This window comes from Xiphias gladius, chromosome 3, assembly GCF_016859285.1.
Source record: "Xiphias gladius isolate SHS-SW01 ecotype Sanya breed wild chromosome 3, ASM1685928v1, whole genome shotgun sequence".
In the NCBI taxonomy this organism is placed as follows: Eukaryota; Metazoa; Chordata; class Actinopteri; order Istiophoriformes; family Xiphiidae; genus Xiphias; species Xiphias gladius.
The window spans coordinates 6,872,031-6,884,563 of record NC_053402.1 but is presented as its reverse complement, the minus strand read 5'-3'; the positions used below and the strand labels follow the sequence as shown (position 1 = coordinate 6,884,563).

At 40.9% G+C, this 12,533-nt stretch overlaps 1 protein-coding gene across 3 annotated transcripts in view; it reads right to left on the bottom strand.

The window, feature by feature from the left end:
- Window positions 1-347: 347 nt before the first annotated feature.
- smarca4a (SWI/SNF related, matrix associated, actin dependent regulator of chromatin, subfamily a, member 4a) overlaps window positions 348-12,533 on the bottom strand; it is a 16,687-nt gene continuing 4,501 nt past the window's right edge. Inside the window, exons 3-33 of one of the 3 annotated variants that reach the window (XM_040115700.1) lie at window positions 12,130-12,533; window positions 11,790-11,888; window positions 11,440-11,695; window positions 10,864-10,990; window positions 10,544-10,717; window positions 10,059-10,232; window positions 9,751-9,918; window positions 9,538-9,588; window positions 9,252-9,382; window positions 8,842-8,905; window positions 8,642-8,754; window positions 8,272-8,419; window positions 7,952-8,115; window positions 7,718-7,784; window positions 7,459-7,569; window positions 7,094-7,336; window positions 6,862-6,975; window positions 5,940-6,047; window positions 5,753-5,839; window positions 5,558-5,604; window positions 5,277-5,443; window positions 4,906-5,069; window positions 4,430-4,696; window positions 3,836-3,913; window positions 3,538-3,756; window positions 3,162-3,424; window positions 2,909-3,014; window positions 2,703-2,804; window positions 2,425-2,557; window positions 2,185-2,324; window positions 348-1,043 (exon numbers count right to left, since the gene is read on the bottom strand). The exon at window positions 12,130-12,533 is cut by the window's right edge and continues 43 nt beyond it. In XM_040115700.1, coding sequence (XP_039971634.1) covers window positions 1,011-1,043; window positions 2,185-2,324; window positions 2,425-2,557; window positions 2,703-2,804; window positions 2,909-3,014; window positions 3,162-3,424; window positions 3,538-3,756; window positions 3,836-3,913; window positions 4,430-4,696; window positions 4,906-5,069; window positions 5,277-5,443; window positions 5,558-5,604; window positions 5,753-5,839; window positions 5,940-6,047; window positions 6,862-6,975; window positions 7,094-7,336; window positions 7,459-7,569; window positions 7,718-7,784; window positions 7,952-8,115; window positions 8,272-8,419; window positions 8,642-8,754; window positions 8,842-8,905; window positions 9,252-9,382; window positions 9,538-9,588; window positions 9,751-9,918; window positions 10,059-10,232; window positions 10,544-10,717; window positions 10,864-10,990; window positions 11,440-11,695; window positions 11,790-11,888; window positions 12,130-12,533 — 4,522 coding nt within the window. In that variant the 3' untranslated portion in view covers window positions 348-1,010. The remainder of the gene's footprint in view (window positions 1,044-2,184; window positions 2,325-2,424; window positions 2,558-2,702; window positions 2,805-2,908; window positions 3,015-3,161; window positions 3,425-3,537; window positions 3,757-3,835; window positions 3,914-4,429; window positions 4,697-4,905; window positions 5,070-5,276; window positions 5,444-5,557; window positions 5,605-5,752; window positions 5,840-5,939; window positions 6,048-6,861; window positions 6,976-7,093; window positions 7,337-7,458; window positions 7,570-7,717; window positions 7,785-7,951; window positions 8,116-8,271; window positions 8,420-8,641; window positions 8,755-8,841; window positions 8,906-9,251; window positions 9,383-9,537; window positions 9,589-9,750; window positions 9,919-10,058; window positions 10,233-10,543; window positions 10,718-10,863; window positions 10,991-11,439; window positions 11,696-11,789; window positions 11,889-12,129) is intronic. The other 2 variants (XM_040115709.1, XM_040115716.1) reach the window with 2 other exon arrangements.

The following is a 12,533-nucleotide window of genomic DNA, read 5'->3' as shown; positions in this document are numbered from 1 at the left end:
GTTTTCACGTTAAATGGTCTTTTTCTGTTGATGGGTGCCAAAAAAAACTGCATGAAGTCCACTTTGATTCAATGTTGTATGACAAATGGGGATCAAGAGGAACCAAAACACAGGCAGTGAGAGGATTTGTTAAAAAAAAAAAAAAAAAAAAAAAAAAGAGAGATGAGGACTATAAGGCAAAAATGGCTGGAAGTTATTTAAGACATCACATTGACTGCAAATGAAGTCAGAAAAGGATTGTAGTGAGAAGTATGCAGCTCCCTGTTCTCAGTGGGCCATCTAGTGTACAGATGTGATGAGTGCAGCTAATAACTGTGTCTTTGGACATAAAAAATGAAGACAGCTGATTGATTATGAGATGCCTTTATTGTACTTTTTGGAATCCAGTGACACCGACACAAGAAAATGGTCCTATCCTTCCCTCCCCCTTTACATACACAACCTGAGAGGGAGGCGCTGCAGGGTGGGATGTACCGTGATCCCGCTTGTAGTCTTAAATTAAACACAGAGATAATAGCGAAGACACATCCAGGTGCATTTCCACAGACACGCACGACATGCATTCAAAAAGGGACTTCAGGGAACGCAGTGACTCCTGGTTCACATGTACGCTTTTCTCAAAGTAAAAGACGACAAAATTAATACCATTTAAAAAAAAACAGTTAGCTGTCTTAATGGCCCACGATCAGTCTATAATTCAGGCTCCGTCAATTGTCCACTTACAGGAGAAAACAAAAAGGCAAAAAGACACACTACTAGTCATTTTGGGAAAAATGGTTTAAATATGGAAGTGGATGGTTCATAGCTTTCATATTTTATTTTATTTTTTTTAAATTGTTTTTTAATTAATGGTATATTTTAATGAGAATACAATTATCTCACTAAAAATCAGCTCATCTAGGTAAAACTAGGCCTTTTCCACTGACTGTCTCCCTGCTGTATCTAAGTAAAATATATAAAGTCCAGTAAGGGGCTCAGTGGGCCGTTGGTCCAATCAGGAGTGGTTCGCTTCAGTCATCGTCGCTACCACTGGCTGAACGCTCCTGAAACAAACAACAGAAACACAGATTTACTTTTGTTATTCCACCTGAATACATAGACTACACAGGGATGGGCAAATTCTGAATAGTATAACGGGATTAAATTGGTAATGTCTGACTTTTAAAGTAAAAAACTTAATGAAGACAAATTGTCATTACCGTCACCAGAGAAAAGAGGAACTGCAACTTAGGGCAGCGACTATTTCTGTCATGGATCAAGTATTTTCTCAATTAATCGTTTGATCTATAAATATTCAGAAATGCCTGTTGCAATTTCCTGAAGCCAAAGTTCATGTTTCTAAATACGTCGTTTTGTCCGACCTGTCTAACAGTCAAAAACCCACGTTCACACATAAACAAACATAACGAACAAAGAAAGCTGAAAATCCACAAATTTGAGAACCTGGAATTGGGAAATGGGAAATGGTTTGCTTGGAAAAATGACTTGAACAATTAATTGACTATCAATTTTCTGTTGATTCGACCTTGGCCTCTGGAGAAATCAATCCATTAAGTATTCCCACAGCAAAAGTAACATACCAAGCAGATACCTCCAACAGAACTGGATTAAATCTAAAAAGACTGAAACACCACAACTGCAACTAATGATGGTTTTCATTATCAATTTATCTGTCGATTATTTGTTTTTGATTAATTTAGTTTAATTTTTAATATGACAGAAAGGAAAAATGTCATTCTCAATTTCATAGAGTCCAAGGTGATGTCATAAAATTCCTTGTACTCCTTGAACAAACAGTTCAAAACAAGAAGATATTAAATTTACAAAAAGTAGAAAATTTGAGAGGCTGGAAAATAGCAGATGATTGGCATTTTCTATCTGAAGCAATTAATTGTTTATCAAAATTGTTGTCCATTAATATTCTTTTGATGGACTAATTGATTAATACACTCATCGTTTTAGCACTTTAGCACTAAAAATTTCCGCTCATTCTTCTTAACAAATTGTACTGTGCCAATGCACTAAAAGTGACTTCATGTGTTCATGAGTGCTCTCCTACTATTACATCACTGTAGGAGTAGTAGAAGCTCTACTTTATTTACTACATTTAACAGAAGAGCAAATGGATTAACTCTATAGTAGCATATCACTGAGATTTTGTTCTGGCAGATGAATTTATCTCACCTCTTCCTGTTCCTCTTCACTGTCATCGTCGCTCACAACAGGTTTAGCCCGGGCACCGCGACCCCTCCGTCGTTGTCCTTTTCCTCCTCTATCTCCCTTCTCTTTCCGGCTCAGCTTAATCTTCACTTTCACTGAACGAGCTGACGGAAAACAAAGATCATAAACATTACAGTGCCTGCCCCTGCTGATATTGTAAAAGCTTAAATATTCACTGATAAATACTGTGTATCTGATACTCACATTCAGACTCAGAGCCTTCGTCTGCCTCCTCTTCCTCTTCCTCACTTTCCTCTCCTTCACTCTCGTCCTCCTTCTCGATCTTCTGTCTCACACTGGTGAAGACGGACTGCAGCACAATGGAGTCCTCATAGATCTAAAATGTTTACAACAAGAGACAAAATTAGAGAGATTCTAAATGCTTTGCCTGAAACAGAGGCTGTTTAGTACTGACTTCTTTTAAATTATGGTGGATTTAAGATGAATCCAAATGTAGTTTCTGTGCTCCTGACTGAACTCACCAAAGATCCCTCCAGGTTGAAAGTCTGGGCATTCTGACACAGCAGCATCACATCCTTCTCCAGGTCGTTCAGGCTGCGGTACTTATGGCTCCGGATCCTCTCCTGATGGCGGGAGGGAACGACAGAAAGCATCAGTGAAACACGCAGTACATAATAAGATAAAAAGCACAAAAGAACAACTGGAAAGTCCTTTTTCTTCACCATACCTTAATCTTTCTGAAGTCCACAGGTTTGCGGATGAGCTCATAGTACTCGGGCAGCTCCTTGCGTGAGGGCAGCTGGATGAAGACTTCACTCAGCTGTCGCCCATTACTACAGAGACAGGAAAACTGTGGTCTTAGTATGCATCCCCGTGAGTCAATACTAAATCTTAAATTACCACTCAATAGCTTAAAGATATAGTAATATATATAAAATTTCTGGTCATTTCTGCTAATTGTTTGCTTGTAATGTTCTCACCCATCCTTATATTTGATGACAGCATCGACAATCTTCTTCATCTTCTTAGTAAGGGAAGGAGGGTTGGGAGAGAGTTTCTCAGCAGGCGGGCGACCACGTTTCTTTGCTTTCTTCACCTCCTCATCCTTGTCCCGCCCTCGACCGCTGCTGGAGCTGGGTGTGGCTGGGCCACCGTCATGGTCACGGTCTCTCTTGCGCTTTCTGGTTGTCTTTTTGTGACGCACTTCTTCTTCGATATCCTCTAGATTACCCTCTTCTATGGCCTGTGGTGAGGATAAATCAGGTCAAAAACTCTCAATAGTTAATGAAGACTAAAACAATGTTGACTCCGATGCAAAGTCATATTTTCCAACTGATAAACATGATAACACCCCACCTTGAGCCATTGTTTCTCAGTGAGCGAGTCGCTGTAGTCCACCTCCTTTCGTTGGCGGGATCCTCTGCCAAACATCTTCTCCTCCTCTTCTTCACAAGTTAGCCTTTCAACCTCAGCGTCATCTTTCAAAATCCAACTGGGCAGATCGTCTTCCTCCATCAAACGAGGTTTCCTCTTAGGGTTGCGGGCTTCTTCACGGCGCCTGTCTAGATCCATGCGCTGAAATTAAAAAAGGGGTTAATGGATTCAGACTGTAAAATTACAAAGTATCTAATAACGGCAAAGGAAGGGGACTAACCATGAATTGTTCAAACTCCTCTTCACTTCTGGCAATCATCTGATTAACAGTCTCATCATCAGGCACTTCATCCTCCTCCTGTGGACGAATGAGACAGAGTGAGTGAGAAGAGGCTAACGGCAGATTTATGTGGTACCTCAGAGCCAAGTCTCTGAACTAATGACTCATTTAGCAAAGGGGAACAAAAGTAACTCAACGTATATTACTTCTTACTAAATGTAGGCATTGTAAATATCACTTGTAGGTCTCTGTAACAGCTTTGCCTATTCAACTGTTTCAGTTATCCCGAGAAATACATTTGAACATTAACAATAAGAAAAAGAAAAACGTGGAATAATATGGGGAAATGTTTTTGTATTAGTGCAAGAGGTAAAGTATCATATTAACCATCAAAGGTTTTTGCAGAAGCAGAAATACATAAAGGAGAAAAGGAGAGGTCTGGATTGAGGAAATCTCACAAATCCTGAGAAAACAGGGAAGTAAGCAAAAGAGAAAGAGGAGGAGAAAAAAAAAGGAGAGAATGAAGAGGTGGGGCAGCGCACAGGCGGATGTGGGTGGGTGGGCGATGTGGGAACAGGTTCAGATCACACCCACCCACGCCCCCCTAGTGCGGCAGCCTCCTCGAGCCCCGACCTCGTCCTGCTCCTCGTGCTCCAGAATGGCCTGTAAAAAGGCCCGACGTTCATAGCCTGAGGACTTCTGGTCGAACATGCCAGCCTGGATGACTTTCTGGTCCACGTTCAGTTTGTACTTGGCCGCTGCCAGGATTTTTTCCTCCACACTGTTGACGGTGCAGAGGCGGAGCACGCGCACCTCGTTTTGCTGACCGATACGGTGGGCTCTGTCCTGGGCCTGCAAGTCCTGTAGGAGGACAAACGTATAATTAGTTTAGGTGGAGTGACTGTGGATTGACTATGGAGACTACTGTGACTTTATTACTTTTACACCATAGTTCATCTAATGGTGTTAGACGGCAAAAAATGGCAGTGTTGATTATATCTTATATTCAGTATATCCTTTGCCATAACTAAGACCTGTGTTGATGCCAACATATATTTGGATTCGAGTACCTGATGTGGGTTCCAGTCACTGTCAAAGATGATGACTGTATCAGCAGACTGCAGGTTGAGGCCCAGGCCTCCTGCCCTGGTACTGAGCAGGAACACAAAGTACTCAGAGGCTGGATCATTGAATGTCTTCAGCAGCATGCCACGGTCCTCTGCCTTAGTGGTTCCTATTGGAGGGGAAAAGATTAGTGTGTTAAATAAAGTGAATCCCAATTTTTCCTTATGGTCAGTTGACAGTGAAATCCCCATAAAAGTACTTGGGAGTTTCTATATATGTTGTGAATTGTGCATTAAATTGCTGGAGAATTTCTAGGAGAATGGTGATGATAAATAGCTAGTAGCCTAAATGTTAGCCTTGGTCAGAGGTGTCTCACCATCCAGACGCAGGTATTTGAAGTTGCGGTATGCAAAGTAGTCCTCCATAATGGTCATGAGTGAGGTCATTTGACAGAAGAGCAGCACTTTATGGTTTGTGGCCCTAAGCTTGGGCAGGATACGATCCAGGAGCTCAAACTTCCCAGAGGAGCGGTACAGGTCGGCACTGGACAGGCAGAGGAAGAATTTGAGCAAGAATGAGCCAGTATGCAACATATATAACACACCTACACAACATACATGAGCTGTACAAACACACACAATTTTAAGCTTTACGTACCCAGTCACTATTCCACCAGAATAACCGAGATGTTCAGAGAAAGATTCCTGTAAAACAAAAAAAAAAAACAAGCAAAAGTTAATTATCATTCATTTTGCTCTGAATTCTGCATTCATATAACTGTAACCTGTTTAGTATACTTAGGAGAAAACTCTTTAGTGACAGCCTGGTTAAGTTCAAGTGTCTTCTTGGTACCTCAATGTGCTGGAACATGTAAGGGTGGTTGCAAATCTTTCTGAGTTGCATGATAGTGTTCATCAAGGTCTTTGTGCCTCCTTTACCCTGGAACATTTAGAAGGAAAAATTTCATTGTACTATACTTCACATCTACAAAATAAGGTTTCATCAATTAAATTTAAAGACATTATCTTCTCTTTCTTACCTTCTTGTCTTTTTCTGATCCATCTGTGAGTAGGACTCCCTTGGCCTGCATGTGTCTGTACAGAACCCTCTGTAGGGCTGACATGTCGCACTTTATCACATACTCCACCTAGAAACCAACAAGAAGGGGAAGACTTAGGAAAGCCACCAATTATATCAATTGTTTGATTAAAAAAAATATATATCCACATATTAATGTTAAGGAGTCATTTGTCAAAATATGTTGCAACTGTGGGTGTGTGTGTGAAAATCTGTTAGCAAGTGAGCAGAGAAGCTGAAATAGTTTGCAAAAAGTAGTGGATAAATGGTTTAAATAGCTAATTGTAAGGATAAACAGTTGAAATATTAGCTAAACATAAAGGATCATGAAAAATGGTTGAAATAGAAGAAGAAGAATCACATACTCCACTTAGAAGCCAAATATTATAAATTATTTGCTTAAAATATTTGTATTAAGGAGTCCGTTGTCACATCATGTTGCAATTAATAGTGTGTGAGAACACTAGATAGCAAGCAAGCAGAGAAGCTAAAAGTAATGGATAAATGTTTGAAATAGGTAATTGTATGGATAAATAGGTGAAAAAGTTAGCTAAAAAGTTAAAATAGTTTGCTAAACATAAAGGATAAAACTCTGTTAGCTAAAAGTAATGAAAAACTGTTTAAATAATTAGTTAAAGGTAACGAAAAGCAGCTGCAATAGTAAAGTTAGTTTACTTTTTCAGAAATAATGAAAAAACGAATGCAAATTTGACCTATCCGACTTAAACACTGACAATTCACTTGTATGAAAAAAATGATGTAACAATATCCAGTATCCACTTTTCTAAAGTGCCGTAATCAAATCATTAAGGAATGAATCATTAGAACCATTATCTTAATAAAAGTGCTTAACAAGCAAGTTAAAAAACTGAATGCAACCTGACCTTCTCGGGCAGCTGGGCCTCGACCTCTTTCTTGAGTCGGCGAAGCAAGAAAGGTCGGAGAACCTTGTGTAAACGTCGAATGATCAGGATGGTCTCTTCTTCATTTAGGTCAACCTTGAATAAAAACAGAGAAAGGAGGATTAGGAGAATATATTAAGCATTCAAGAACATTCTATGGCAACTCATGCTATGTGGAAGTTTATTTGAAAATACAGTCTGGTATGTTTCTCACCTTCTCTCCAGTCATGGCGAAGGGGGCATTGAACCATTGTTCAAAGGTGCTGCAGCTCTTGAAAATGGTGGGCAGGAGGAAGTTGAGTAGGGCCCAGAGTTCAGGTAGCTTGTTCTGCAGCGGAGTGCCTGTGAGCAACAGACGCCGTGGGGCCAAGTAGTGCGTATTCAAGACCTGGGTCAGCTTACAGTGGTGGTTCTTCATACGATGGCCCTCGTCCACAATCATGTACTTCCAACGAATCTTTGGGAGGGAATATAGTACTTTTAGGAATTTGAAAGAAACGTCATGACTGACAGACTGATTATATATAAAATGTATTAATTTATGTAACATCAAAACTACATCTGAGGATGCTTCCTTACCTTTGCTAGCACTTGTTTATCTTTGATAATATACTCATACGTGGTGAGTAGCACGTTGAACTTGCCACTGCGCAAGATAGGAACGAATGAACGACGGGCAGCTGGAGACCCCTGAAAGTGAACAGAAATGTTTTCCATTTGATTTCAACAACAAAAATGTATACATGAACTAAATAACTTATAATCAACCTTGGGTTTAAACATTTTTTTTGTCATCACAAGGAGTAACTGACAGAATATCCAAGTAGGTGCCCCTGACCTTGTAGGAGACCTTCACAACAGATGGTGCCCACTTATCAAACTCATAGACCCAGTTTGATAGAGTTCTGAAAACATAACACACAACTTTTGTTCAGAAAAGTTTCTACTGCACTCAACATATGAACATAAAAACAGCATCCATAGAGCTTTCTTTATAAGAATTTATTTCTTCTAAATTTGTGTTCTCACAGATAAGCCCACAGGGAACTGAGGAAGACATGTTAGGACTCACGAGAGAGGTACAATGATGAGGAAGGGCCCATTGAGGCGCTTGTACTCCATGAGGTAAGTGATGAGGGCGATGGTCTGGATTGTTTTTCCAAGACCCATCTCATCAGCAAGGATTCCATTCAGGTTGTTGTTGTAAAGTGACACCAGCCATTCCAGGCCTTTGATCTGAGCAGAAAAGGTTCACAGTTAGCCTCAGTTAACAAAAAATCATTAAACCATCAAGTTGGATTTCACTAAATATGAGAGCATGATACTCATGAGACTCCAGTTGCCTCATTAAAAAAGTTATTCTCCTCTTTTCAGCAGATTTTGCATGTGTACCTGGTATTGCTTGAGCTGCCCATTGACGAGCAGTGAGGACTGTTTGTCAACTTTCTCAGTGACAGCGTGAGCCACAGAGTAGTAGGACTGTAGGCCTCGGTTGAAACTTGCATTACCGTACTCATCGTCAACATCCTGCTTGGCGTGTCTGGTGGAAGCAGGGGGGGCAAAAATACAGTGAGATGTTTTGTGTGGATGAAAAACAGCAAATAAAAACAAATAAGATACAGAGACAGAACATAAAATAAAAAATGAACATCTTAAACATGGTCTAACTATAATTTTTATGCTTATCATAGACTCATTTATTGCCAACAAAGATGAAGTTACAACAGGGACTAATAACACCAAAATGGTGGTTCCATCTTACTCGATGATGTGCCGGACATCCACTTCAGATACGTCTTCACTGTCAGGGTCAGGAATCTTCTTCTTCTCCTCTGTTGGAGCTGAAGAGGGCTGAGGCTGCTCCTCTTCTTCCTCCTAAAAAAAATGGATGTTAGAAAAGTTCTGGTAAGAAAATTACAAGTGAGAATTTTGCTTGGATGTAGAGTTCACCATGTTATGTACCTCCTCCTCCTCCTCTTCTTCTGAACCACTGTCTTCGCTGTCTGAACGTGGTGCTACCTCGTATCTGCAGAGGAACAAAATGTTTTTGACAAAGGTGATACAATTATAGAGACATGAGTATCTGTTCTATTCTACTGAAGGACAAATGTTATTCATTACAACATGGCTTTGATGTCCATTCATATAACACTCAGTGCTATGAGTAGTAACTTTGAACCTTTATTCCAGAACATCGACTTCAAGCATTTTTATTAAGATTTAAAATTGCCTCCCACTTCATGGTGTTACAGCAAGAAAAAAAAAAAGAAAAGAAGATGACTTTTTTGGGATAAACGTTTCACTTTCTACATCAAACAATGTGATTATACCCCTTGTAAAAGTTAAAAGTTAAAATTAGATGTGACATTTACCCTGGGTTCATTTCAAGCCATGCCTCCAACTGGCCAGCCTTAGGTGCATCAACCCCAGTCAGGATCTTTCCACTGTCTACATGGATGACCTTCACTGGCAGGTCGCTCATTTGACTGGTCTCATCTAAAGGCTGGGAGAAGAGAGGAAATGTGGGGGAGGGGAAAAAAAAAAACAACCCATCAATTCTGTAAACAAAAACACACTGCTGCACATTAAGATTGTAAATACTGATATCTTACTCAAATATAAGTGATAACTGAAGTTATTTTCTTCTTTTAAACTCACCTCTCCATCAGGTCCCAGAGCAGGAGCACCACCCTCTGCAATCTCTGGCTTCTGAAAGCATAAAAAATTAAAAGTACGTTTAAAAAAAAACAAAAAAAAAAAAAAAAAAAAACAAAAAAAACAAAAAAAAAACACAAAAACACAAACAAACAAAAAAACGCAATTAAAATTTACCAAGAGACACATTACGAATGCCTGCTATAAACCTTTTACCTTCTTTTTCTTCTTCTTTTTCTTCTCTTTGAGAGCTTGTGCGGCTTTGTGGGCACGCACCAGCTCAGTGAGGTTGGCCACATACTCATCCGTCTGCTGCAGCAGGTAGGCCAGACGCTTGTCTTTCTTTTGGTCAATAAGTTTACGATAGCCTTCCTCATCTTCAGCCTGGAAAAGGATTCACAGAGAGGTGAGATGCATGTGCTAAACTAATAAACATACACAATAAAGACTACAACATGTATACCATATATTTCAGAAACTGACTAATTCTGTATTTAGGTGTCTCTTTAAGATTTGAGTCTCACCATCAGCCTCCGCATTCTCTCCTTTTCAATGCGCTCATTCTCTTTCTTCTGCTCACGCTCAGTGTTGGCATGATAGGTGGCGACAGCTTTGGTGGCCTTCTGAATCTTCGCTGTGATGGAGCGGTGGTACTCCTTAAAGTCCTTGGCGTGCTGCAGGATGCTGTTGAGGTATTCCTATCAATAAAAGAATACACAAATACACCACTTATTAAATCCAGTAAGTATTGTGAACTGAACTAAAGCCTCTCTTTTTAAAAGTCATTTTCTCCTCTTTAAAGTTGTGTTGTCATGTTTTCCTCTGTTAAGAAATATAATCACTTTGTTTTGCTGTCTTTAGTAGGTCTGTTTTGTTTTTGGGACTAGCCAACCAAAGTCACAACAAAATCAGCACATGGTTTTCAATAAATACAATCAAGAAATGATACAAAACAACTGAATCCCTTTGCACTGCTATAAACCACCACCACTCTTTTGACACTGTGTACCTGGTGTTTCTGACGACGTTTACGCTCCTGTTCAATCTTCTGCTGTTTCTCAAGCTTTTCAGTGATGCGAGCCTCACGTAGAGACTGACGTTTGCTGCGCTTGTACGCCTTAGCGTTAAGGGCAGTTTCCAAAGCAGTGTCACGACGCATGCAAACCACCACCTCCTGACGCAGCTGTAGGCACAGAAAAGTGAGCTTATTATTATATATTCCACTGGGGAAAACAATGAGATGCCAGTGTAACATTAATTTTGGAGACTTGTTAAATAAGCACAGGTCAAGTAAACACCCCAAATTGGCTTTGCTTTTTACATTTCTACCTGTCTCTGGAAGTTAAGCAGCCTCAGGGCCTTGAGCTCAATGGTGGCCTTTGTGCGCAGGTCACCAGCTAGAGAGCCAGGCAGGTTCTCCAGCTCCTGGATACGGTGAGCAATACGGGCCTGTAGCCTGAAAAAGATATGTAGAAAAAAATTATAATAAAGATGAAAAATTCAAAGCATTTTTTTCTTCCTTTCTAGCTGATCATCATCAATACTCATGATTGTAAAAGAACTATATGTTAAAACATCTTTTTAGAATTCTCTCGATCACTGAACCATGATAATCCTATTTATAAACTTTCCAAGTTTAATTTTGCTGATAAATGGTTCAAATCCGGAGTGCGGTTACCTAGCAGAGGCTATAAATGGTCTTGTATGTGGCATTAGTCAATGCCACATATATGTAACTTATAAAAATAAGCATTCAAACAAAAATATAAATTAAATACCGACATTAATGGGTCCATCCAAATAAGGGAGCAGAACATTGCTTTATAGTGTTTCAAGAAGATATGGTGTACAATTCAACACTGTTCCAGTGTATTTTTCCCACACAATCCCCCCCCTCTGTCTCACCTGTATTCTCTCTCCTGGAGGATCTCCACTGGGTCCAGCCCACGGGGTTTTTGAATAGGGGTTATGCGGTTCTGCTTCTGGTGTAGCATCATGGGAGGAGGCTGGGCAGGCTGTCCCGGGGACTGTGTCTGAGGGGGCATTACTGGGGAGGCAGCAGGGGGCACAGAAGGAGGAGCAGGGGAGGGTCTGCCAGTAGGCTGAGGTGGAATCAGCTTCTGGGGAGGGTTGGATGGAGCAGCAGCATTCACCATTGGTCCTAGCAGACATGAATTTAGAAGAAATCAGTTCTGCTGCATGTGTGCATAAAATTACACAATGCTGACTGAAGTGAGCCTCAAGACTAAGTTTACCTTCAGGCCATGATTTTGGGGGTCCATTGGTAGGTTGGCCTTGCATACCTGGGGGAACTCCCGCAGGTCCAGGAGGCACCATATTGGGGCCTACCATGCCTGAAACATTAATGTCACGTATTACTATGAACAACAGTATCATTTTAAAGTAATCAATAACTGTTTGGACAGCTTAAGACAAAATCTTGTTCAGCCACCAGGGGTTTCTGTTGAGCTATCAAACATTTTGCTTTCATTGTTTAAAACTTATATTAGAAAAATATGCTTGGGTATAATTTTGTTGAGAAACAGGTTACCAAAATAAATTAAATAGGCTTCCTGAGGGCCTTCCTTAACCCACCATGTGGTCTGTTGTAATTAGCCTGAGCTGGTCCCGGCCCAGCCCCAGGCCCACCAGAAGGTGGCATGTTAGGCATCGGCTGTTGCTGCATCCCTGGCATGGGCCTCTTCCCCTGTACAGCCATCTGCAGGTGCTCTGGTAGGGGCTGACTGCGTGCCAGCATTTTATAAGCCATAATCTGGGCCCTGAGTTGGTGCAACTGGTTCTGGTTGAAAGGAGTGGGTCCACCTGCACCACTGGATCCACCTCCTGCACCAACTGGTCCACCTGGACCCTGCGGACCACCACGGCTAGGTTGAACCATGCCCTGATTAGGGTCACCACTGCCCTCCATAGGGACAGCCCCAGGGCCAGAGGGACCTCCAGGCATCATGGGGCCAGATGGAGGACCATTGGCTGGGACC